Raw genomic sequence first — 26,092 nt, forward strand, 5'->3', positions numbered from 1 at the left:
AGGCTTTGTATAACTACAACAACACTTCCCTACTCTGTACTTGAAGCCTTGAGGGGCATGGGTAGGGTAAATAGACAAGGTCGTTTCCCTGGTGTGGGGGAGTCCAGAACTCGAGGGTATAAGTTTAGGGTGAGCGGGGAAAAATATGAGGCATAAGGGGCAATCTTTTCAGTGAGGGTGGTGCATGGAATGATCTGCCAGAGGAAGTGGTGGAGGATGATACAATTATAGCACTTAAAAGGCATCGGGATGAGTATATGAATAGGAAGGGTTTGGAGGGATATGGGCCAAACAATGCCAAATGGGGCTTGATTTATCCAGGATTTCTGGTCAAAATGGACAAGTTGGACCAAAGGGTCTATTCCATGTTGTTCATCTCTGACTCTGACTCTGCCAGCGAATACTACCGTTGGCTGGTCTGCACAAAATCGAAGTGCATGGTAGGGACTCCATCTGGGCTCGTCACTTTGTGGGTTCACTGTCAAGAAGGCCGAGCTGCAGCAGTGACTGAAGGAACAGGTGTGTCCGGGGCTGTCTGGTCAGGTGACCGTCTGTTTGAACTGAATGTAAAAAGGATATAACCCATCAGTGAGGGGTATATTCTTATCTGCTGCTCTGTTCTGCTTCATTTTGTAATCTTAAATCATGTATGAATTTGACTATGGTTTCATGATCATCATTAGACTCTAATTGAAGGAAAGGCATTGATGAAGCTGCTGAAGATGGTTGGGCCTTGGACACTACCCTGAGGAACTCTTGTAGAGAGTTGTTTGGGAGATGAGATGATTGACCCTCAACAGCCTGATGTTTAATCCTACCTTGTTGCACAATGCCAGGTCCAATGTAGTCTGCATTTTTGACTCCGGAGCATGATCTGAGAAACAATCCTGAAAACAGTCAGGTACAGAACTCATGTTCTCTGTTGATTCAATTTTAGATTTTAATTTACGATCCCTTCTTGTTCTGGACTGTTTTTAGTTCCTAAATTAATATCTTTGTCCTTGGTCTTAATGCTACTCTTTAATTTACCAGATCTTTGCAAATTTGATCCTTTGCTCTTACTATTTAGTTTAAATCCTCTCTGCTTTCCTAATAATGGTTTCAACCAGAACTCTGACCCCCAGCATGATTCAGATGAGGACAGATCCCATTTTTCCTTGTACTGGTGTAAGTGTCCCATGAGCCAGAAATCACTTCTGCACACAGTCATACAGCACAGAAACATACCTTTAAGTCCAACTTGTTTGTGCGACCAGACATCCCAATCTGACCTAGTCTCATTTACCAGCATTTGGCTCGTATCCCTCTAAACTATTATTTATATACCCATGCAGATGCCTTTTAAATGTTGTAATTGTTTTTGCCTCCATATGCACTACCCTCTGAAAAAATGATTGTTTAGACCTTTTTAAAATCTTTCCCCTCTCGCTTTAAACCTATGCCCTCTAGCTTTGAACTCTGCCTCTCCCTCAGAAAAAGACCTTGGCTATTCACCTTATTCTGTGCCCGTCATGATTTTTTTGAGATTAGATTACTTAGTGTGGAAACAGGCCCTTCAGCCCAACAAGTCCACACCAACCCGCTGAGGCGCAACCCACCCAGACCCATTCCCCTACATTTACCCCTTCACCTAACACTACGGAAAATTTAGCATGGCCAATTCACCTAACCTGCACATTTTTGGACTGTGGGAGGAAACCGGAGCACCCGGAGGAAACCCACGCAAACACTGGGAGAATGTGCAAACTCCACACTGTCAGTCATCTGAGGTGGGAATTGAACCTGGGTCTCTGGCGCTGTGAGGCAGCAGTGCTAACCACTGTGCCACCATGCCACCCATTTATAAAGCTCTACAGTGTTACCCATCAGCCTCTACTCCGGGGGGAAAAAGCCCTAGCCTATTTGGCCTCGACCTAGAGCTTAAACCATCCGGTCCTGGCAACATCCTTGTAAATCTTTCCTGCACCCACAACTTTTAACAACATCCTCCCTATAGAAGGGCAACCACAATTGTATGCAGTATTCTAAAAGTGGTCTCATTAATGTACTGTGCAACCACAACATGATGTCCCAACTCCTATATCCAGTGTTCTGACCAATAAAGGCAAGCATACCAAACATCTATTTTTGTGAGTATTCTGTCCAGTTCTGAGCTTTGTACTTTGGGAAGAATGTGAAGGCATCGGAGAGAGTAAGTTTACGATCATTGTTCCATGTCTGAAGATTTTCGGTAATGTAAGATTTGGGACTATAATTCTTCAGACAAAGGAAAAAGAAGATGGATTTCTCTCTGTAGAGATGCACTTTTTTAAAAAACACTGCTGGCCAGTGGTAATTCTTGAAGGCAAAGATTGAATGTTGTCAAGCCTGTCAATCTGGTGTTCTTGCCCGTGCAAGCAAGTCACTAAACACTTGGCTGTTTCTGCAGTTTTGGTTGATGTTGTTTGCTCTGGAAATACCATGTTGAGATGTTCTTTCAGTCCATCTTCCAGAAGAACTAGCAGGTCTCAGCAAAGGTGTTTGAGGCACATGCTGAGGAGATTATTCTGTAAGAAGCTTTCCTTAACTCTTCAAGCGCCACAGTGTTAAAACAGAACAGCTATAAAACCAGTCATAAATAATATTCCCTGAAGTGAGTTCAAGCAAGATGAACAATTATCTGGAAACATGATTTCCAAGAAATTAGTAACACTAACAAAGGAAGCAAAGTGACATGCACGAAAGTTTTTCCATGTAAGTGAGCGGTTAATGACATTGCCAGAGGTGGGTTCAGTCCTGACATTCAAGAGAGAATTAGGTTGTTCCTTTTCATAAAACCATGTGAAGGGGAAAGGCAGTGTAATGGTACTGAGTGAGATGCCCATTTGTAGTGCCAACCCAGACACCAGGCTGAAGGGCCATGTGCTGTACCAGTCTAACTGGTCAGTGCAGGTAACAACTGAAGTAATGTCTGCCATTAGATAAAGCCAGACAGTAAATAAGTGTTTGACATTATGCATTTTTATATTTGTAAAGATGTTTTAAATAAAATTTCATTTACAGATGTAGGAATGTAAAGTGTTTCAATGTTTATGATACAGTTTTTGAATTTTTTTCTGAGGGCATTAAATGTCTAGAATTCTGTGCCTTGGAGATTTGTGGAAAGTAGATTACTGAAAGTATTTAAATAGGCAGTAGAAACATCTTTGAACCACCGCCTCTGTAATATGGACATTATTCAAGATGTCACCATCTACAGAGGAACCTCGATTATCCAAACGGGCACTATTTTGTTCAGATAATTGATTATTCGGTTAATTGATTTCCTCTGGGGCTCAGTCTATCTCTTTCTTTATTTGAATAATGGAACAACATTAACCATTCTACAGTTCACTAGCACCTCCCCTTTGGCCAGCAGATTTGACAATTACTGCGATTAGGGCCTCTTATCTGCTCCCTATCCTTCCACAATAGTCTAGGATACATTTCTTTCAAGCTTGTAGATTTATCTATCCCCTTTTAGGCTGCAAAACTGTTAGTACCTCTGAACTCTTAATTTATTTGAATATTTCAGTCCTCCACCCTGATGACGATATAGAAATGTCCACCATGGAAACAACTCATCCATGCTGACAGGATATCCTAACGTAATCTAGTCCCGTTTGCCAGCATTTGGCCCATATCCCCCTCAACCCTTCCTGTTCATATACCCATCCAAATGCCATTTAAATATTTTAATTGTACCAGTCTCCACCACTTTCTCTGGCAGCTCATTCCATGCACACACCTTCCTATGTGTGAAAATGTTGCCTCTCACGTCCCCTCCCCCCCCCATCCTAAACCTATGCCCTCTAGTTCTGGACTCCCCTACCCCAGGAAAAAGACCTTGTCTATTTATCATATCCATGCCCCTCATGATTTTATAAACCTCTGTACAGTCACCCTTCAGTCTCTGATGTTCCAGGGAAAACAGCCCCAGCCTATTCAGCCTCTCCCTTTAGCTCAAATACTCTAACCCTGGCAATATCCTTTCTAAATCTTTTCTGAACCCTTTCAAGTTTCACAACATCCTTCTGATAGGAAAGAGACCAGAATTGCACGCAATAGTCTAAAAGTGACTGAATCAATGACCTGTACAGTCGCAACATGACCTCCCAACTCCTGTACTCACTACTCTGACCAATGAAGGAAAGGATATCAAACGCCGCCTTCACTATCATATCTACCTGCGACTCCACTTTCAAGGAACTATGAACCTGCACTCCAAGGTCTCTTTGTTCAGCAACACTCCCTAGGACCTTACCATTAAGTGTATAAGTCCTGCTAAGATTTGCTTTCCCAAAATGCAGCACCTCACAATTATCTGATTTAAACTCCATCTGCCACTTCTCAGCCCATTAGCCCATCTGATCAAGATCCTATTGTAATATGAGGTAACCTTCTTTGCTGTCCACTACAACTCCAATTTTGGTGTCATCTGCAAACTTACGTACTGGACTTCCTATGTTCACATCCAAATCATTTATATAAATGACGAAAAGCGGTGGAACCAGCACCGATCCTTGCGGCACACCATTGGTCACAGGCCTCCAGCCTGGTGGCATTCCTGCCACCACCACCCTCTGTTTTCTACTTTTGAGCCAGTTCTGTATCCAAATGGCTAGTTCTCCCTGTATTCCATGAGATCTAACCTTGCTAACCAGTATCTCATGAGGATCCTTGTCAAACGCCTTACTGAAGTCCATATAGGTCATGCCTACCACTCTGCCATCATCAATCCTCTTTGTTACTTCAAAAAACTCAATTAAGTTTGTGAGACATGATTTCCCACACACAAAGCCATGCTGACTATTCCTCATCAGTCCTTTTCTTTCCAAATACATGTATATCCTGTCCCTCAGGATTCCCTCCAACTTGCCCACCACCTTGGTCAGGCTCACTGGTCTATAGTTTCCTGGCTTTTCCTCACCACCTTAAATAGTGGCACCACATTAGCCAGCCTCCAGTCTTTCAACACCTCACCTATAACTATCGATGGTACCAATATCTCAGCAAGCAACCCAGCAATCACACTCCCCTAGCTTCCCACAGAGTTCTAGGTTACATCTGATCAGCTCCTGGAGATTTATCCATACATGTGCATTTCAGGTCATTCAGAACCACCGCCTCTGTAATATGAACATTTTTCAAGATGTCACCATCTATAGAGGAACCTCGATTATCCAAACGAGATGGGCGGGCACTATTTTGTTCAGATAATTGATTATTCGGTTAATTGATTTTCTCTGGGGCTCAGAGTTTTGTGTTAAGTCTGTTCCTTGTTCAGGAGACTAAGCAGCAGCACACCACATGTGAGCCCCATCCTCTGTACCCGCAACCACGTCTGCCTCCGCTTTGCTCCTTCTCCTGACCGCCAACCCCCAAACCGGGGCAGCTGGACTGGACACCAACAGTAAGACTGCTACTGCCTTTGTAGAGTAAGTCTCCAAATAACACGCGCATGCACACAAAGTTTTGAGAGGTTCCACCTTTACCCTGTACAGGTCAGTGTTGGAGAGATTATCTGGGGAAAGGGGGTTTAGAGTTTACCCCTGTGTAGAACTCCAGAGAAAGTGTGGAGGGAGAAAGAGTGGGTGGGAGGGCAGTCATTTGGCGACGGTGCCTGGACTGTCCAGGACTGTCCTCAGCAGCATCTCAGTGAACTGGGTTCGTTTTTAATCATTGTACCTGTAAACAAAAGACATGATCAGGGTTGAAACAGCTCTTTGATCTCCTTCGGATAATCCAATATTCGGATAATAGAGGTTCCTCTGTATTTCCCCACATTCTATATCTTCAATGTCCTTCTCTACATTAAACACTAATGCAAAATACTTATTAAATAACTCCCTCATCTGTTGTGGTTCAGCACATAGACTGCCTTGCTGATCTTTGTGAGACCCTATTCTGTTAGTCCTTGATGTATTGAAAAAATCCCTTTGGATTCTCTTTAATCCTATTTGCCAAAGCTATCTCATGTCCCCTTTTTGCCCTCCTGATTTCCCTTTTAAGTACACTCCTATTGCTTTATACTCTTCTAGGGATTCATTCGATCTCTCTTGTCTATACCTAATATATGCTTCCTCCTTTTTCTTAACCAAATCTCAATTTCTTTCATCATCCAGTTTTCCATATACCTTACCAGCCTTTCCTTTCACCTGAACAGGAATATACTGTCTCTGGACTCTTGTTATCTCATTTCTGGAGATTTCCTTTGCCTGCGATCATGCCCCCAATCAGCTTTTGAAAGTTCTTGTCTAATACCATCAAAATTGACCTTCCTCCAATTTAGAATTGCAACTTTTAGATCTGGTCTATCCTTTTCCATGACTATTTTAAAACAAATATAATTATGGTCACTGGCCCCACTGACACCTCAGTCACCTGACCTGCCTTATTTCCCAAGAGTAAATCAAGTTTTGCTCCTTCTCCAGTTAGTACATCCACATAATGAATCAGAAGATATTCTTGTACATACGCAACAAATTCCTCTCCAGCTAAACCCTTAACACTGAAGTCCATATAGGTCATGCCTACCGCTCTGCCGTCATCAATCCTCTGTTACTTCAACAAACTCAATCAAGTTAGTGAGACATGATTTCCCACACACAAAGCCATGCTGACTATTCCTAATCAGTCCTTTCCTTTCCAAATAAATGTATATCCTGTCCCTCAGGATTCCCTCCATCAACTTGCCCACCACCTTGGTCAGGCTCACAGGCCTATAGTTCCCTGGCTTTTCCTTACCACCTTTTTTAAATGGTGGCATCACTGATGAGGGGTTTATGCCCACAACATCAATTCTCTTGCTCCTTGGATGCTGATACCCATCCTGTGCTTTTCCTGCAGACCCAGTCTGTGTTTGGAAAGTTAAAATCCCCTATCATAACCACCCTATTATTCTTACAGATAGCTGAAATCTCCTTACAAATTTGTTTCTCAATTTCCCACTGACTATTAGGGGTCTACAATACAATAAAGTGATTATCCCTTTATTTCTCAATTGCACCCAAATAACTTCCTTGGATGTATTCCCAGGAACATTCTCCGTAAGTACAGCTGAAATGCTATCCCTTATCAAAAACGCCACTCCACCTCCTCTCTTGCCCCCCTCTCTATTCTTCTTGTAGCATTTGTGTCCTGGAACATTAAGCTGCTAGTTCTGTCCATCACTGAACCACTTTTCAATAATCCCAGTCCCATGTTCCTAACCATGCCCTGAATTCATCTGCCCTCCGTGTTAGGCCTTTTGCATTGAAGTAAATGCAATTTAATTTATCGGGCCTACCTTGTTCTCTGCTTTGTTCCTACCTGCCCTGACTGTTTGACTCGCTCCTTTTTCCCAAATGTACCAGTCTCAGATTAATCGCTTTCCTCACTATCTCCCTGGGTCCCATCCTCAATCGTACTAGTTTAAATCCTTCTGAGCAGCTCTAGCAAATCCCTCTGCCAGTGTATTAGTCCCCCTCCAATTTAGGTGCTATCTGTCCTTTTTGTACAGGTCACCTCTACTCCAAAAGAGATTCCAAAATTCCAAAAATGTGAGCCCTTCTCCCTTGCATCAGCTCCTCAGCCACACATTCATCTGCTCTATCCTCCTATTTCTACCCTCACTAGCTCGTAGCACCAGGAGTAATCCGGAAGTTTCTACTCTCTGACCTTTTTAAATTCATGCCTAACTTTCTATAGTCTCCCTTCAGAATCTCATCATTTTCCTTTCCTGTGTTGTTAGTTCCAATTGTACAAAGACCTCCTGCTGGTCCCTCTTCCCCCTTGAAAGCATTCTGCACCCTCTGAGATATCCTTGATCTAGGCACCAGGGAGGCAGCACACAACTTTGGTGTTTGGCTGCTGACTGCAGAAAAGTCTGTCTGTGCACCTGACTAGAGAGTCCTCTCTCACAGTCAGTCGCTTTGAACCTGACGTACCCCTCATTACATTAGAGCCAGTCTCGATACCAAAAACTTGGCTGTTCATGCTACATTCCCCTAAGAGTCTATCACCCCTACATTTTCCAAAACAGTATTCTTGTTTGAAACTGGGTAGCTGCAGGAGACTTCTGCACTACCTGCCTACCCTTCCTACTTTTTCTGGAGTTAACCCATTTACCTAACTGTATCTATGGCCTTTCTCCCTTCCTAAAACTGCCATCCATCACACCCCCTTGCTCTTGTAAATTCCTTATTGCCTCTTGTAAATTCCTATTCCATGTGATCTGATAGTCTTCTCAACTGAAGACACTTCCTGCAGACATAATCATCAGTAACGTGGAAACTCTCCGTAAACTCCTACAGAAAGAGCATATAAAACTCTTTGCTTCTTTATGATCTACAGACCCAGAAAATAGTACTGTCTTTTTGCTCCTAAACAGTGCTTCAGGCTAACTTAGTACTTTTGATTAAATTTTAAAAATATAAACCATGAGACAGATCCCAATAAAACATAATCAAGGAAGAACCTGCTCCACCCACTCACAGCAAAGTTACACTTAAAACTATGCACTTATCTGTTTCTGTGCTGTGAGCTCTCCCATGCAGGTTCCTCCAAGGTCAGTTGTACGTTTCACTGTTTAATTTTCCTAGACACACTCTGATGTCCAGAGATACATGAGCTCAAACAGCAAAGGCAGTAACTACAGATTCACTGCTGTGCCAGTTGGCAGTGTTGAAATCGTTGTCTCTCTCCCTCACTGACCAAGTGGTCGCTGTCTTTTTCTGTTGTCTTCCTTTTAAAGTGCCGTTGTTTTGATCCTTTGTGGCCCCCCCCCCCCCCCCAAAGTTCCAAAACAATGCAGCAACATATAAGACAGTATTGCTGCTCCTGGAATTTGAGGAAATCACTTCCAACACTAAAATACCTCAAAAGGAGCAGCTCCGACAGTCGCAATTTTTCCTATCCTCCCTCAGCATTTTTCCCATTGTGAAGACTCTGCCCATATTTTCCAGTTTCCTCCACACAATGCTTCTGTGGTCTCAAATGAGCCCTACTCATTCTCTAACTATTTTCTTGCTCTTAATATATCTTTTAAAAACTCTTTGGTTTTTATTTGCCTTTTATTCTACTTGTCAATGCTTTTTCATTCACTCTCTTAGCTTTCCTAATTTCCTTTTCAAGATTCTCCTGCATTTTTTATACTTCTCTAGGGACTCTGCCATATTAGACCTCGATAACCATCATGATATCCCTTGATGTCCAGGGTTCTCTGTTCTTTGTTCCACTTTTTCTTTATAGGAGCATATTTTCCGTAACACTATTTCTTCCTGAATGCCTCCCTCTGCTTCGACATGATTTTACCTGGGAGTACCTGCTTCAAGTACACCTGGGCCAGATTGTGACTTAATAAAATTAGCCTTTCTTGATTTGAACTTTTATTCCCAGTCCATCCTTATCCTTTTCCACAGCTGTCCTAAATCTAACTGAGTTATGGTCACTATCTCCAGTATGTTCCTCTACTGAAAGATATTCCTCCATCTGCCTGGATTCATTTTCAAATATTAGGTCCAAAATCCCCCTCCCTTGATGGGCTTTTTATACATGCTGGCTAAAAATATTTCCCAAATGCAATTTAAGAATTTTGTTTCCTTCCTTGCACGCTGAAACTATCCCATTTGATATTGAGTACTTAAAATCCCTTAATACTAGCTTATTTTTCTTTCTTCTGAGATTTGATTTTGTAGTTGGAGAAATTGGAATGGGGCAGTATTTAAAGGTAAATCCACATCTGAAAAAGATCTAGAGAAGGGTCACTGGACCAGAAATGCTAACTCTGCTTTCTGACTACTGATGCTTCCAGTCCTGCTGAGTTTTCCCAGCAGTTTCTTTTTGTTTCTGACATTTTGGGAGGCTTTTAAAGCCCAGTTGACCAGAGTTCAGGGCCAGTGTGTTCCTGAGAGGATGAAAGAGAAGGATGGCAAAATTAAGGAACCTTGGATGAAGAGAAATACTGAGTTTAGTTAAGGGAAAGCTTATGCAAGGTTTAGGAACCAGAAATCAAACAAGGCCCTTGAGGACTGTAGGGGAAGTCGAAAATAGCTTTAAGAAATTAGGACAGCTAGAAAGAGACATAAAATTTTCTTGATAAATAGGATTAAGGTGAATCTCAAGGCATTTCATATGTATATTAGGAGCAAGAAGGTAACTAAAGAAAGGGTAGATCCACTCAAGGTCAATGGAGGGAATTGGTGTGGAGACAGAGGAAGTGGGTCAGGTTCTTGATAAGTGTTTTATGTTGGTTTTGACCAAGGAGGAAGGCATGAATGATGGTACTTTGGGGATTTGTTGATTCTCTAAGGCATATCAGCATTAAGAAGGTGGGAGTTGTATTTGGTGCCTTAAAGAAAATGAAGTCCTCAGGACCTGATGGGATCTATTCTAGGATACTGAAGGAGGCAAGGGAGGGGATTGCTGAGACCTTGACTGGGATCTAAGTAAAAACAATGGCTGCAGATGCTGGAAACCAGAGTCTAGATTACAGTGGTACTGGAAAAGCACAGCAGTTCAGGCAGCATCTGAGGCGCAGTAAAATCGACGTTTCGGGCAAAAGCCCTTCATCAGGAATACAGGCAGAGAGCCTGAAGGGTGGAGAGATAAATGAGAGGAGGGTGGGGGTGGGGAGAAAGTAGCATAGAGTACAATGGGTGAGTGGGGGAGGGGATGAAGGTGATAGGTTAGGGGGAGGGTGGAGTGGATAGGTGGAAAAGAAGGTAGGCAGGTAGGACAAGTCACTGGGACAGTGCTGAGCTGGAAGTTTGGTACTGGGGTGAGGTGGGGGAAGGGGAAATTAGGAAACTGTTTAAAAAGTTCACATTGATACCCTGGGGTTGACGTGTTCCGAGGCGGAAGATGAGGCGCTCTTCCTCCAGGTGTCTGGTGGTGAGGGAGTGGCGGTGAAGGAGGCCCAGGATCTCCATGTCCTCGGTAGAGTGGGAAGGGGAGTTGAAATGTTGGGCCACAGGGCGGTGTGGTTGATTGGTGCGGGGTGTCCCAGCGATACTCCCTAAAGCACTCTGGTAGGAGGCTTCCAGTCTCCCCAGTGTAGAGGAGACCGCATCAGGAGCAACGGATAAAATAAATAATATTGGTGGATGTGCAGGTAAAACTTTGGATGTGGAAGGCTCCTTTAGGACCTTAGATGGAGGTGAGGGAGGAGGTGTGGGCGCAGGTTTTGCAATTCCTGTGGTGGCAGGGGAAGGTGCCAGGATGGGAGGGTGGGGTTGTAGCGGGGTGTGGACCTGACCAGGTAGTCACGGAAGGAACGGTCTTTGCGGAAGGCGGAAAGGGGTGGAGAGGGAAATATATCCCTGGTGGTGGGGTCTGTTTGGAGGTGGTGGAAATGTCGGCGGGTGATTTGGTTCATGCAACGGTTGGTAGGGTGGAAGGTGAGCACCAGGGGCGTTCTGTCCTTGTTACAGCTGGAGGGGTGGGGTCTGAGGGCGGAGGTGCGGGATGTGGACGAGATGTGTTGGAGGGCATCTTTAACCACGTGGGAAGGGAAATTGCGGTCTCTAAAGAAGGAAATTGCGGTCTCTAAACACATCTGGTGTGTTCTGTGGTGGAACTGGTCCTCCTGGGAGCAGATACGGCAGGGGCGGATGAATTGGGAATACGGGGTGGCATTTTTCCAGGAGGTAAGGTGGGAAGAGGTGTAATCCAGGTACCTGTGGGAGTCAGTAGGTTTGTAAAAAACGTCGGTCGTCATTAATGGAGGTGGAGAGATCCAGGAAGGGGAGGGAGGTGTCAGAGATGGTCCAGGTAAATTTAAGGTCAGGGTGGAATGTGTTGAAGTTGATGAATTGCTCAACCTCCTCGCGGGAGCACGAAATGGCGCCAATGCAGTCATCAATGTAGCGGAGGAAGAGGTGGGGAGTGGTGCCGGTGTAATTACGGAAAATGGACTGTTCTATGTAGCCAACAAAGAGACAGGCATAGCTGGGGCTCAGACATGCATAGCTGGGGCCCATGCAGGTGCCCATGGCTACCCCTTTGGTCTGGAGGAAGTGGGAGGATTCGAAGGAGAAATTGTTAAGGGTGAGGACCAGTTCGGCTAGACGAATGAGTGTGTCGGTGGAAGAGTACTGTTGGGGATGTTGGGAGAGGAAGAAACTGAGCGCTTGGAGGCCCTGGTCATGGCGGTTGGGGGTGTAGAGGGATTGGATGTCTATGGTGAAGATGAGGCGTTGGGGGCCGGGGAAACGGAAGTCTTGGAGGAGGTGGATGGCATGGGTAGTGTCTCGACATATGTGGGGAGTTCCTGGACTAGGGGGGATAGGACAGTGTCGAGGTAGGTAGAAATGAGTTCAGTGGGGCAGGAGCATGCTGAGACAATGGGTCGGCCAGGGTGGCCAGGCTTGTGGATCTTCGGAAGGAGGTCGAACCGGGCAGTGCGGGGTTCCTGGACTGAGGTCAGAAGCTGAGGGTGGGAGGTTCTGTATGGTCTGTGAGATGATGGTTTGGTGATGGGGGGGTGGGGTCATGGTCGAGGGGACAGTGGGAAGAGGTGTCCTTGAGTTGGCGTTTGGCTTCAGCGGTGCAAAGGTCACTGCGCCCCCTTTATCTGCTGGCTTGATGGTGAGGTTGGGATTGGAGCAGAGGGATTGGAGGGCTGCGCGTTGAGGGTGAGAGGTTGGAGTGTGGGAGGGAGTAGACAGGTTGAGGCGGTTAATGTCCCGGCGGCAGATGGAAATGAAGAGATCGGGGACGGGTAATAGGCCAGCATGGAGTGTCCAGGTAGATGCAGTGTGTTGGTGTTGGGTGAAAGGGTCCTCGGAAGGTGGGCGGGAGTCCTGATTGTGAAAGTAAGCTTGGAGGCTGCAGAAGAAATCTTCACTTGGATCTTCATATTCTCTTTAGCCACAGGTGAGGTCCCAAAAAACGGAAGATCAGGCAATGTTATTTTCTTGTTGAAGAAAGGAAATGGAGATAATCTGGGAAATTACAGATCGGTGAGCCTTACATTAGTGGTAAGAAATTTATTGGAGAAGATCCTTAAGGATAGGATTAACTTGCACTTGGAGAATAGACTTTTCAGGGGTAGTCAGTAAGACTTTATGCAGGGGATATCTTGTCTCACTAACGTGACTGAGCTTTTTGACGTGACAATGATTAAGAGTGAAGCAGTGGATTTTAAGTACAAGAGCTTTTAGTAAGACATTTGACAAGGTCCTTCAAAGTAGGCTGCCACAGAAGATCAAATTGTGTGGAATCCATGGCGAGTTGGCAAGTTGGACCCAAAATTGGCTCAGTTAGAGAAAACAGTAGTTGTGGAGAGGGGTTTTTCTACCTGGAGATCTGTGACCAGTAATGTTCTGCCAAGATCAGTGCCAGGGCCTCTGTTTGTGGTAGATGTAAATGATTTGGATGAAAATGTTAGTAAGTTTGCAGCTGACATGAAAACTTGAATCAAAAGAGAAAATGCTGGAAAATCTCAGCAGGTCTGGCAGCATCTGTAAGGAGAGAATAGAGCTGACGTTTAGAGTCTAACTGACCCTTTGTCAAAGCAGCTTTGACAAAGAGTCATTTAGACTCGAAACGTCAGCTCTTTTCTTTCCTTAGAGATGCTGCCAGACCTGCTGAGATTTTTCCAGCATTTTCTCTTTTGGTTTCTGATTCCAGCATCTGTACTAATTTGCTTTTATGAAAACTTGAATTGTGGGTAGTGAGGAAGTTGTCACAGGATATAGGTTGATTGGAAAGTTGCACAGGGAAATGATAGATGAAGTTTAAGTCGAACAATGCATTTGGGAGAATTGTTTTCTTTATCCATTCACAGGATGAGGGTGTCACTGGCTGGGCCAGCGTTTTTTCTCAATCCTAATTGCCCAGAGAGGCAGTTAACAGTCAATCACATTACTGTAGGTCTGGAATCACATGTAGGTCAGGATGGCAGGATATTAATAAACCAGATGGGTTTTTCTGACAATCGACAATTGATTTATGATCGTCATTAGACTCTTATTTCAGAATTTTAAAAATATAATTCAAATTCCGCCATCTGCCATGGTGGGATGTGAACCTATGTCCCCAGAACATTATCTAGGTCTCTGGATTAATAATCCGCCAATAATACCACTGGGCCATACCTCCCCAGGCAGAGCAAGAGGAAAGTGTACAGTACATGGAGGACCCTTAGGAATATTGATATATGCAGAGGGATCTTGGGATGCAAGTCCATGCCTCCCTGAAAGTGCACCACAAGTCGTTAAGGTGGTAAAGAAGACATATGATATGCTTGCCTTCATCAGTTGGAGCATTAAGTATAAAAGTTGGCAAGTCATTTTGCAACTGTATAAGACTTAGTCAGACCATATTTGGTAGTGTGCGCTATTCTGGTCACCACAGTTTAGGAAGCTTTGAAGAGGGAGCAGAAGAGATTTACCAGGATGATGTCTGGATTGGAGTATAGTAGCTATCAGGTTGGGCAAACTTGGATTGTTTTTGTGAGCATCAGAGGCTGAGGTGACCTGATAGTATATAAGATTGAGAGGCATGTATAGGATGGGGAGTCTGAGTCTTTTTTTTCCCCCCAGGGTGGGAATGTCAAATACTAAGGGGGATAGATTTAGGGTGAGGGGGGGGGAATTTTAAATTTGTGTGAGGAAAGACTTTTGTTTACACATAGGGAGGTAGGTGTCTGGAACGTGCTGCCAGGGGCGATGGTAGAAGCAGATATGAAAGCAATGTTTAAGAGGCACTTAGACACATGAACAGGCAGAGAATAAAGAGATATGGATCATGTGCAGACAGTTGGGTTTAGTTTAGAGTAACATCATAGCCAATAAAATCATGGTGGATCTCAGGGCCTTTTTTCCTGTGCTGCACTGTTTCATGTTATAGGTTTTAGTTGATCTGTATTTTTCCTAACCGAGACTTGAGTCCAGTAGCATGTTTGCTCTTGCTGTATCATGGCCTCTAAACATACATCCAAGCTACTATCCCTCTTCACTGCTATAGTTGATTCCTTGATCAATGTTGCAACAATTCCACTACTCCTCCATCAACCCCCTCTATCTTTGTCTGAATACCCTATAACCAGAGGTGTTGAGCTGCCAGTCCTTCCCATATTTCAGCTAAGTCTTGGGTATGGCTGTAGTTGTACTCCCACATGTTTATTTGTGCCCTCAGCTCATCTGTCTGTCTTCTCTGGTTTCTTGCATTAAAATCCCTCACTACTTTCTTGACTAGGAGAAAGTGAGGACTGCAGCTGCTGGGGAGTCAGAGTCAAAGTGTGGCATTGGAAAAGCACACCATGTCGAGCAGGAGAATCGACCTTTCAGACATAACCTCTTCATCAGCCTCAGCAGTACATCTCTGCTGTTGTAATTTAGCCCTTTTGAAATGAGTGCTGACATTGTATTTACCTTCCTAACTGCCAATCGAACCTGCATGTTAACCTTAAGAGAATTCCAAGTCCCTTTGTTACTTAGATTTCCGAAGACTTTCTGCTGTTGGAAAAAAATTTGTGCGTGCCTCTATTCTTTCTATCACAGCGCATAACCTCAAGTTCCTACACTGTATTCCATCTGTCACTTCTTTGTTCACTTTGCTAGTCTGTCAAAGTCCTTCTGCAGCCTACCCACTCCTCAACAGTACCTGTCTGTCCACCTGTCTGTCAACTCAAACTTAGTTGCCCTCAGTTCATTCGTCCAGATCGATAATCTATAGCTCTCCTCCACCAGTCTAATTTAAATCCACTCCAACATTAGCAAACTTTCCTGTGAGGATGTTTGTCCTGTTGCTGTCCTGATATAGCCTGATCTCTTCAAGGAATGGTCCCACTGTTTTAGGAATCTGATGTCCTCTCTTCAGGGTGTAATGGTGATAGTTCAGAGAAGCGGATGAAGCAGATAGTTGGGAAGAAAGATGGACAGGTCATGACGGCCGAGTTGGAAGGTTGGAACATGGGTAAGGTGGGGGTAGGGGAAATGAAGAAACTGGTGAAATCCACATTGATGGTGTGGTTGGAGTGTCCCAAGGCAGATGATGAGACATTCTTCCTCTAGGCATCGGGTGATGAGGGTGTGGCAATGGTGGAGGCCCAGGAACTGCACGTTCTTGATGGAGTTGGGGGGGGGGGGGGAGGGGGGGAGTTGAAGTGTTCGATCATGGGGCGTTGGTGTTGGTTGGTGCGGGTGTCCTGGTAATGTTCTCTGAAGTGCTGTGCAAGTAGGCGTCTTGTCTCCCCAGTGTAGAGGAGACCACATTGGAAGCAACAGATAATGTAAATGACATGTGGAAGTGCAGGTAAAACAGAATCACAGCTGTCTGATTGATGCTTAACTGCCCTCTGAACAGTTAAGAATAGGCAATAAATGCTGGTCTAGTCAGTGATGTCCACACCTTGTGAATAAGCAAAGAGAAAAAAACTATCTAATACCCAATGATGACACACTCCTCCAGGCAGGACACAGTGATCAGTGAAAAAGCACTTTCCCCAAATTTACTTAAAAATCAAACAACACCAGGTTATAGTCGAACAGATTTATTCGAAAGTACAAGCTTTTGAAGTGCTGCTGCTTTGTCAGATTGCTAGCTCTAAAAGCTTGTACTTCTAAATAAACTGTCGGTCTATAACCTGGTGTGGTGTGATGTTAAACTATGTCCACCCCAGTCCAACACCAGCACCTTTCCATCATGGCTGAATATACTTATAGGAAAGAGAGGTCATAGCTGAGGTATTAGCATTAGTCTGTCCCACAGATGATGCTACCCATGCCTTGGTAAAAAGGATGCAGTCCAGATACCACAAGGTTTACAATTGAAAAGGAGACCTGGATAGGTTTGTGGTACTTGGTATTGATAAAGCACCAGGAGCTGCTAAGGTATACCCAAAAATAGTAAGGAAAGTAAGAGTGGGCATTGTGGAGACATTGATACAATTTTCAGTCTTCCTTAGACACAGATGGTGCCAGAGGACTGTAGATTTGCAAATGTTACAACCTTGTTCAAATAAAAGGCTATAAATACAAGCCCTGGAACAACATGTTGTCAGGTCAACCTCAATGAATCAGAATTTTTGTGAATCGGGACCAAGTGGTTATGGGAATTATTATTAAAAAAAAGGGAGAGTTGTAATTTTCCTACAAAAGCTAAGAACCACCTAAATATTTTATTACAAGTGGCTGTGGTCACAGCTTTGAAAATTTCACTGAAATTTGCAATAATGCAGAGAAAGCAGGGAATGGGGTGAGAATATAGAGTAGCAGCTGGTGATAACATGTATTGATAACATGTGAATGGCCTACTGTGTTGCAACTTCTATAATGCTTATTTAGATCTTGCTGTTCAATAAAATGTTATTTTTGCATCTGTTGATAGTCATTCTCTTGAGGCAAGGAAATCATTGTGCTAAGTTTTGTTCATCAGGCATGATGGAGATCCTTCCTGATCGTTGTGTTGCGATTGCAAAGAAGGAGCTGATGTACGCTGGCACTGTAGGGTTGGTATGCTGGCTTGCTGGCATCATCTTCATCAACCGACAGAAAAAAACAGATGCTAAAAGTGTGATGACCGAGGCTGCTCAGACCATGCTGAAAGAAAATGTAAGTAAATAAAACCACTTGTTATTAAAGAGCTTCAATCTTGCATTCATTTTTTTCTGATTTGAGAACCAGCACAAGCATATTAAACAGTTAACAATATTTTACAAACAGTCTGAAGATATAATCTAACATTTTGGACTTCAAGCAGGCCGTCAACACAATGATCGCAGTAGAATAAATAAATAGCTCAATTACAATAAGAATTAAATAACTTAAAGAAAAAACGGCCATTAAAATTAAAAAAAATTGCTTGTCTACAATTTGTTTCACTGCCATTAATATAATAGCTGTCTAGTGCAGTTTCCACAATCTTATAAGGAATTGTTCTAATGCCCATTTTCACATACTTCCTCTTTTCCTACGCTGCCAAATTAATTGCAAAGGAAAATTCCTATTTTGTTGGAGAGTTTTAAAGTTAGTATTTACAAGCATTTTGACTGGCATGAGTTTTCCTCCCATCCTCATCTCTTTTGAAAACTGGTCAGTGTTTTGGTAGTGATAGAAGTTTGTTTACATTGGGAAAATTTGATTGCTCAAAGTAAAAGTACATTGCATTCAGTTTTCAGAGTATTGTGAATTTGTTTTAAGCTTGGAAAATAGCTTTTTTGTTTAAGTTAGTTCTGCAGGGTTCATTGCTTTGCACATCCAACTTCAGCTGTTGCTCCTGAGAAAGGAGAGGATCATTTAGAATTGTTAAAAATAGGTTACCTCAGTTCAGTTTGTGTTCCAGAACAGAAGTGTTTAACTGAAGCCTGGAGAAGCTGTGGGCATTTGTTATGTGACAAAATGTGCGGGTTAGGTGAATTGGCCATGCTAAATTGCCCATAGTGTTCAGGGATGTGTGGGTTAAGAGCATTGGTCATGTGGTAGGGGAATGGATCTGGGTGGGTTACTCTGAGGAGGGTTAGTGTGTGTTTGGGCTGAAGGGCACTGTAGGGATTCGAATTCAAATTCATAAACCAACAAAGGCTGAAAAGCAATTTATGGAAGCTTTTAAAAGTAATTATGGACAAAAAAAACTTGCAATGGACATTAAAATCAATAAGAACTGTTATGGTAAAAGGAAAGCATGTGTCAGGAGCAGTGCTGGCCCACTACAGATTGAAAGTGGGGATATTGTCAGTGAATGTGGGAAAATGGCAGACATGTTGGATAATCATTTTGCCTCTATTTACAAATGAAAAAGAGATGGTTTGCTGGCAGGTCCAAGGAATTAGTGGATCGGGGCAGGGGCTGTACAACATTAACATATATATAAAATTGCAGTAATGAGGAAATTAATGGAATTAAAAAGAGACAAATTCCTAGGATCTGACAGTTCCCATCCAAGGCTGTTAAAGGAAGTGGAAGTCCTAACTATATCAATTTATTAAATGCAGGACTCGTCCATCTGGGTTAGAAAATTGCATGTCACTCTGTTTTCTAAGAATGGCAAATGTTACGACATGGTGGTGAACTCTTCTGCTAATTAAACCAAACACCCAGAAAAGCTCACTTTGCCTTTATAGTCTATTAAAATATGAGTGACAGAGAACTCCCAAATTCCACATTTAAAGAAAAAAACATCAATTTATTCTTTAACTCTAAAAGTGAACATTAAACAATAACTATTTACAATACTAAACCTCCTTTCTCTTAAATTTAAAAATCTCACAACAGGTTATAGTCCAACAGGTTTAATTGGAAGCAGTAGCTTTTGGAGCGCTGCTCCTTCATCAGGTGACAATCAAAGATGACAACCACCTGATGGAGCAGCACTCCGCAAACTAGTGCTTCCAATTAAACCTGGTGTTGTGATTTTTAACTTTGTAACCCCCAGTCTAACACCAGCATCTCCAAATCATTTCTCTTAAATGTTTGTTATCTGCCACCAACTCTATAGCAATATACTGTTCCCATAAAAACCCATATTAAAATTACATCAACTTAATTTCAAAACCACACAGCAGCTGCCGTTGTCTGTGTCTGTCTTCCTCTGGCTGAAGATTTCCCTGGGTTGTATTCGGTCTTTTGCTGAAAAGATGTTTCATATGAAAAAGGTACTTTTGATAGAGTAACTGCCAGCAAAACTCTATCGATGGCAGTTGGTCTCTCTGTCTAACTTCCAAAATGTCTGCTTTATACTCCAAACATCAATTTGTCTCATTGGTTTAAGTTTGGAAAAAACAAACTCAAACTCAGTTGGGTTTTAGTATTCTGGGTCCTAATTTAAACTGGTTAGATTTGAATTGTTGTCAAAATAACTTGGCTATCTAGTTCATAGCCAAATGTTACATATTTTCAATTTTCCAGTAAACTGTGAGACTGAGAGTGCTAGTAATCCCTTGGCGCAAAATAGCATTCACTCTCTCTTAAAGGTACAGTACATGCCTTCAGTTTCATAACACAAAAGATTGCAAACCAGTTAGCCTAAAATCTGTGGTTGGGAAATCGTTCGTTGGAATCTGTAATCAAGGATGGGGTAATTGAATATCTGGCAAATTTTTAGTTCATCGTGGAGAGCCAGCATGGGTTTATGATAGCTTGTAGATGACTAACCTCATTGAATTATTTGAACAGATGATTAAGGTTGTGTTGTAGTGATTGGAACAAGGGCCAAGTGGATCTCAGAGTGAGAGATCCCTAATTGGCCCAGGTTAACAACCCCAGTCAGAGAGCCCTGGCTGACCTGAGATAAACCGGAGTCTCAGTCTCTTCATTCTAGGGACTGGCTCTGAGCAACCTAGTCGGAATCCATGTGCTATGTACGTGTAAATAGAAGGTAACTTGATTATGGCGTATGTGCCCTCTTGTGGACTGTCTATACATGTTGTTTATATGGATTCCCAGAAGGCATTTGATAAAGAACCACTATTAACTAAGGGAGAAGTCCATGAATGTGTGCCAATTGTTGACAAGGCTGGGAAAATTGGTTCAGTGGTAGGTGACAAAATAGGGATAATGGGCAGGTGCTTGAATTAGTAAGATGTGACCAGTGATGTCTCATAAGGATCTATGTTAGGGCTTCAAGTATTCACATTATTCATTAATGATTTGGATAATGGCATAGAAAGACATAGCCAAGTTTGGCACACAATTATGCAACAGTGTAGATCATGTAAATGATAGCATAAAATTACAAAGGGATATTGATAGGTGAGATGAATGAGCCAAACTGTGGCAGATGAAACTCAATGTAAGCAAGTGTGAGGTTATCTATTTTGGATTGAAAAATGGTAGATTGTGGTACTTTCTAGATTATATAAAGTTAAGTACAGTGCATATTCAAAGAGACATGAGTTCAGCTGCATAGATCTTTAAAATGTCATGAGCGGGTGCAGAAAATAATAAAGTTAATGGAATGCGTACCTTTATAACAGAAGGACTGGAGTACAAAAATGAAGAAATTGTGCTATAGTAATATAAAACACCAGTTAGACCCCACTTTGGCCCGGAAACAGTTTTCAGCACCACATCATAGAAAGCAATATATTGATCTTTTTGAATGGAGTGCAGTGAGCTTTATACATACAATACCTGTACTCCAGAGGTTAAGTTATGAAGAGAAATTTTAAAAGGTTTGGTCTATTTTATCCCTAATTTAAAAGGTTAAGTAATGATCTGATCAAAGTCTTCACATTATTAACAGGAAAAGACAGGGTAGAAAAAGATAAGCTTATGTCTAACTGAGGATTGTAGAAGTAATATGAAGATCAGGGCCAGGCTGTTCAGGAGAGATGTTTGGAATGACTTCTCAGGTGCAGAGGTTTGAAACGGTCTTTCATAATGGCAGTTGATGCTTAATTTTAAATTGGAGATAGATACATTTTTGTTAAGCAGAGGGTTTTGGCTATATGAGTCAAAGGCAGGTGTATGGCTACAGATCAGCCACGATCTTACTGAATAGTGCAATAGGCTCGAGGAACTGAATGGCCAGTTCTAATTCTAATGTTAAACTTGAATCTGCAGTATTACCTGCTTGTTTGTAAAAGACCATCTTATTAACACTGAAAAGCATCAAATACCATCTGTCCAAAGTCTGAATTATCCAATAGTGACATCAACTGGGAGCATAACAACTGGGGACTCTTGATGGGGATGTTTTTGGATTCACAAACTTTGAGAGATTTGTCTGCCTTTGTAAGATAAAGGGTGTATGATGGTTCTCGGCATAAAGGAAACAGTGTTTTGAAGTTTATTGCACGGTAGTTTGGGGAGGGTTTTCAACATTGCTAAGAATTTTCTCCAAGAGGAAGAATATTTAAGATTCTGTCACTAGTTAAGCAGAGGTTGGCAGGTAAGTTAAAGGTAGAGGTGAAAAGAGGATGTCAAAGGTGAGATGCTTCAAGTGATCATCCAGTATTGAGTCAGAAGAAAGAAAACCTATAGTTGGGATGTCACAATTGTTTAGAAACCTAAAAACAAAATGAATTTCATGGAAGAGAAATAAAGATGAATTATTAGGGAAAGAAAAGCAGAGAAAAATTAAAAGTAAAATGGAATTAAAAATACTTGAACTCCAGAGTGATGGGGAAATTACAGAACGAGTTGGCAATGGGCCATCTTAGAGCAAAGGAAAACGAAGCCTACAAAATAAAGGAATAGAGAATCAGACAATGGAAGAGGAACTAGTTTGGAGAACAGGCAGAACGGTGCCAGAGTAAAGGAGAAATGACAGAACCAACAATACTTTGAAATTAATATGCTTCATTGTAATAAGACGAGCTATATAAAACTAAATGGCTGGAAGTTAATGGAAGACTTCAGTAATAGGAATTGTTTAAGGAATCTTTAGAAAAGACGACATTGGGGAAGGAAATGGATAATAAGACAGTAGTACAAACACACCATATTTCCTTGAACTGCACTAAGTAGGGAAAGATGGCTGAAGACAGTCATGTGTGTATACTTAGTGACTATATGTATGTGTATTATATAGTGACACAAATAATGATAGAGACTCGGACAGCTGGAAGTTGAGTATTTTAATTCAAAGCATAACGAAATACCTCCCCTTTTGAACAAAGGTAAATTAATATCTTAAGACATTTTACAGCAAGTCAGTCACTGATTCTGACCGCTATTTCTATTCCAGAGTGATTAGTGAAGACAAAGATGTTAATTAAAGGTATTCACAAAGGCTACAAACCAACCTTGTGATTAGAGTTGGAGAAAAGTGACTTGGTAAATGGAGTAGTGAAGCAAATGCCAATAGAAGGAATTTATTTAATTCTGGGATATGACAGCCACGTTCAAGAATATTTGCCTCAATAAGAGTAATAGAGTAACAGTGGAGGTTGTAAACAAACAAACCTTTAAAAAAGAACATTCTGAATTGCTTCCTGACTCTGTGACCAGATCTCAGGCCTGTAGAAATGGATAGGAAGCAAAGGTGCCAATGAAAAAGGGAGTTGCTGTGAAAATTCAGTTATCAAATAGAGTTTATGGAATTTGAACTAAAAATGAAGGTGAAGAGAATGAGGCTGATCATAATAGAAACTGGAAACATGGCATCAAACTTCAAAGACAATGATTTTATTGCTAAGCATGTTCTAATTATTGAACTAAAGGAATCCCTTTATTATTTGTTAGGGGCTCTCTTATTAAGTCCACAGCATTTAGTCCTTTTGAACTGAAGTACAGCATGAGATGAAAAATTGATAAACCAAAGCTTAGAGACTATGCTTCCAAATAACTCGTAAAGTTTCAGAGAAGTTGGTTAAAAGCATTGAGTGCTTAACAAACAATGGAAACTAGAGCATATAAGGACAAAGTATTTTTAAATTCTGTTGCGGGAAACAAAGTATTGATGATGTTATCTGTCTCTGGAGAACCATTAAATCAAGGTTCACTGGTCCTTCTCACAATGAAAAGAAACTCAAAGACATGAATTATGTAGTAAATACTTTAGTTGCGTTAACATTGAAATGATATGATAGTCAGGAATAAAGTGTACTTGCAGCAATTAATGAAGTAGAAAATGCAACCAGTGTATCAGAACAAATTGGAAAATAAGTCAAAAGTTGTCTCTTTAACAATCAGATTGAAAAACGAGGTACTTAATAACTTGGGTTTCTAGAAGGTGACACCATCATGGTGACTTAAGAATGCTATTATGAAATTATAAATCAATTTGTGGGAATAGGCCAGGAAACCTATTTTAGCCATTTATGATATTGGGGAGAGATGTGCTACCTATAAAACAATATCTGTATAGATTCAGTCCAGAGAGATTAGCTCAAATGAGGGAACAGATTATATTTAGATATTGATTTATTGGACTGAATCATAGTAACAGGAAGCCACCTCTTATGGTGATAGCAAAACCAAAGATTCTGTGTTATCACAATGTCAATGTGGACTCATGTCTTATACCACGATAGAGGGACTGCCACACTACATTGAATGATTTGTCACAAAAATTGATTTGATAAAAGAATATTGGCAATGTTGTTAACTATTTGAGCCAAAGAAATATTGTCTTTCTTCATACTACTTGGACTTGCTACTTGGGATGAAAAGCACACCAGCAACATTCAAATGATTAACCAATTAAATTGTTGAAGGACCATGTAACTGTTTTGGTTACATTGATAATTTTTTTTTAGTACAACATGGGACATGATCACAGTAGATATTTTCTAATCAACTTGTTCAGAGATGTAATGAATCTCCTCTGGACCAGGTGAGACATGTACCCAGGCCTCCTGGCCCAGAAGTAGGAACACTGTGCAAGAGCCCCTGAGTTTCTTAGGATGCTGACCATGGCCTACCTACAACTCCTTTATCGATGTTCTCCTCTTCATAAAAGTTTGTAAGGGGATGTTTGTTCATTGGAGAAGGGACCTGAAGAAAGGGATTAGGAGAGCTAAGAGAGGGCATGAAAAATCCCTGGCGGATAGGATCAAGGATAACCCCAAGGCATTCTATGCGTATGTGAGAAACCTGAGAATGACGAGAACGAGGGTAGGTCCGATCAAGGACAGTGGTGGGAGACTGTGTATTGAGTCGGAAGAGATAGGAGAGGTCTTGAACAAGTACTTCTCTTCAGTATTTACGAACGAGAGGGACCGTATTGTTGAAGAGGAGAGTGTGAAACGGACTGATAAGCTAGAAGAGATACCTGTTAGGAAGGAAGATGTGTTGGACATTTTGAACAACTTGAGGATAGACAAGTCCCCCGGGCCTGACGGGATATATCCTAGGATTATGTGGGAAGCAAGAGAGGAAATTGCAGTACCGTTGGCAATGATCTTCTCGTCTTCACTGGCAACTGGGGTGGTACCAGGGGACTGGAGAGTAGCGAATGTTGTGCCCCTGTTCAAAAAAGGGAATAGGGATAACCCCGGGAATTACAGGCCAGTTAGTCTTCTGTGGTAGGCAAAGTAATGGAAAGGGTACTGAGGGATAGGATTTACGAGTATCTGGAAAGACACTGCTTGATTAGGGACAGCCAGCACGGATTTGTGAAGGGTAGGTCTTGCCTTACAAGTCTTATTGAATTCTTCGAGGAGGTGACCAAGCATGTGGAGGAGGGTAGAGCAGTGGATGTAGTGTACATGGATTTTAGTAAGGCATTTGATAAGGTTCCCCATGGTAGGCTTATGCGGAAAGTCAGGAGGCATGGGATAGAGGGAAATTTGGCCAATTGGATAGAAAACTGGCTAACCGGTCGAAGTCAGAGAGTGGTGGTAGATGGTAAATATTCAGCATAGAGTCCAGTTACAAGTGGAGTTCCGCAGGGATCAGTTCTGGGTCCTCTGCTGTTTGTAATTTTTATTAATGACTTAGATGAGGGAGTCGAAGGGTGGGTCAGTAAATTTGCAGATGATACAAAGATAGGTGGAGTTGTGGACAGTGAGGAGGGCTGTTGTCGGCTGCAGAGGGACTTAGATATGATGCAGAGCTGGGCTGAGGAGTGGCAGATGGAGTTCAACCCTGCCAAGTGTGAGGTGGTCCATTTTGGAAGAACAAATAAGAATGCGGAATACAGGGTTAATGGTAGGGTTCTTGGTCAGGTGGAGGAACAGAGGGATCTTGGGGTCTATGTACATAGATCTTTGAAGGTTGCCACTCAGGTGGATAGAGTTTGTAAGAAGGCCTATGGAGTATTATCGTTCATTAGCAGAGGGATTGAATTCAAGAGTCGTGAGGTGATGTTGCAGCTGTACAGGACTTTGGTTAGGCCACATTTGGAGTACTGTGTGCAGTTCTGGTCGCCTCACTTTAGGAAAGATGTGGAAGCTTTGGAGAGGGTGCAGAGAAGATTTACCAGGATGTTGCCTGGAATGGAGAGTAGGTCGTACGAGGATAGGTTGAGAGTTCTCGGCCTTTTCTCGTTGGAACGGCGAAGGATGAGGGGTGACTTGATAGAGGTTTATAAGATGATCAGAGGAATAGATAGAGTAGACAGTCAGAAACTTTTTCCCCGGGTACAACAGAGTGTTACAAGGGGACATAAATTTAAGGTGAAGGGTGGAAGGTATAGGGGAGATGTCAGGGGTGGGTTCTTTACCCAGAGAGTGGTGGGGGCATGGAATGCGCTGCCCGTGGGAGTG

General features: G+C 42.3%; 1 protein-coding gene across 1 annotated transcript in view; it reads left to right on the forward strand.

The window, feature by feature from the left end:
• agpat2 (1-acylglycerol-3-phosphate O-acyltransferase 2 (lysophosphatidic acid acyltransferase, beta)) overlaps positions 1 to 26,092 on the forward strand; it is a 76,959-nt gene that overhangs the window by 32,889 nt on the left and 17,978 nt on the right. The window contains exon 3 of the mRNA XM_072566152.1: positions 17,380 to 17,555. Coding sequence (XP_072422253.1) covers positions 17,380 to 17,555 — 176 coding nt within the window. The remainder of the gene's footprint in view (positions 1 to 17,379; positions 17,556 to 26,092) is intronic.

The sequence above is a fragment of the Chiloscyllium punctatum genome, chromosome 49, assembly GCF_047496795.1.
Source record: "Chiloscyllium punctatum isolate Juve2018m chromosome 49, sChiPun1.3, whole genome shotgun sequence".
NCBI classification, from domain to species: domain Eukaryota; kingdom Metazoa; phylum Chordata; class Chondrichthyes; order Orectolobiformes; family Hemiscylliidae; genus Chiloscyllium; species Chiloscyllium punctatum.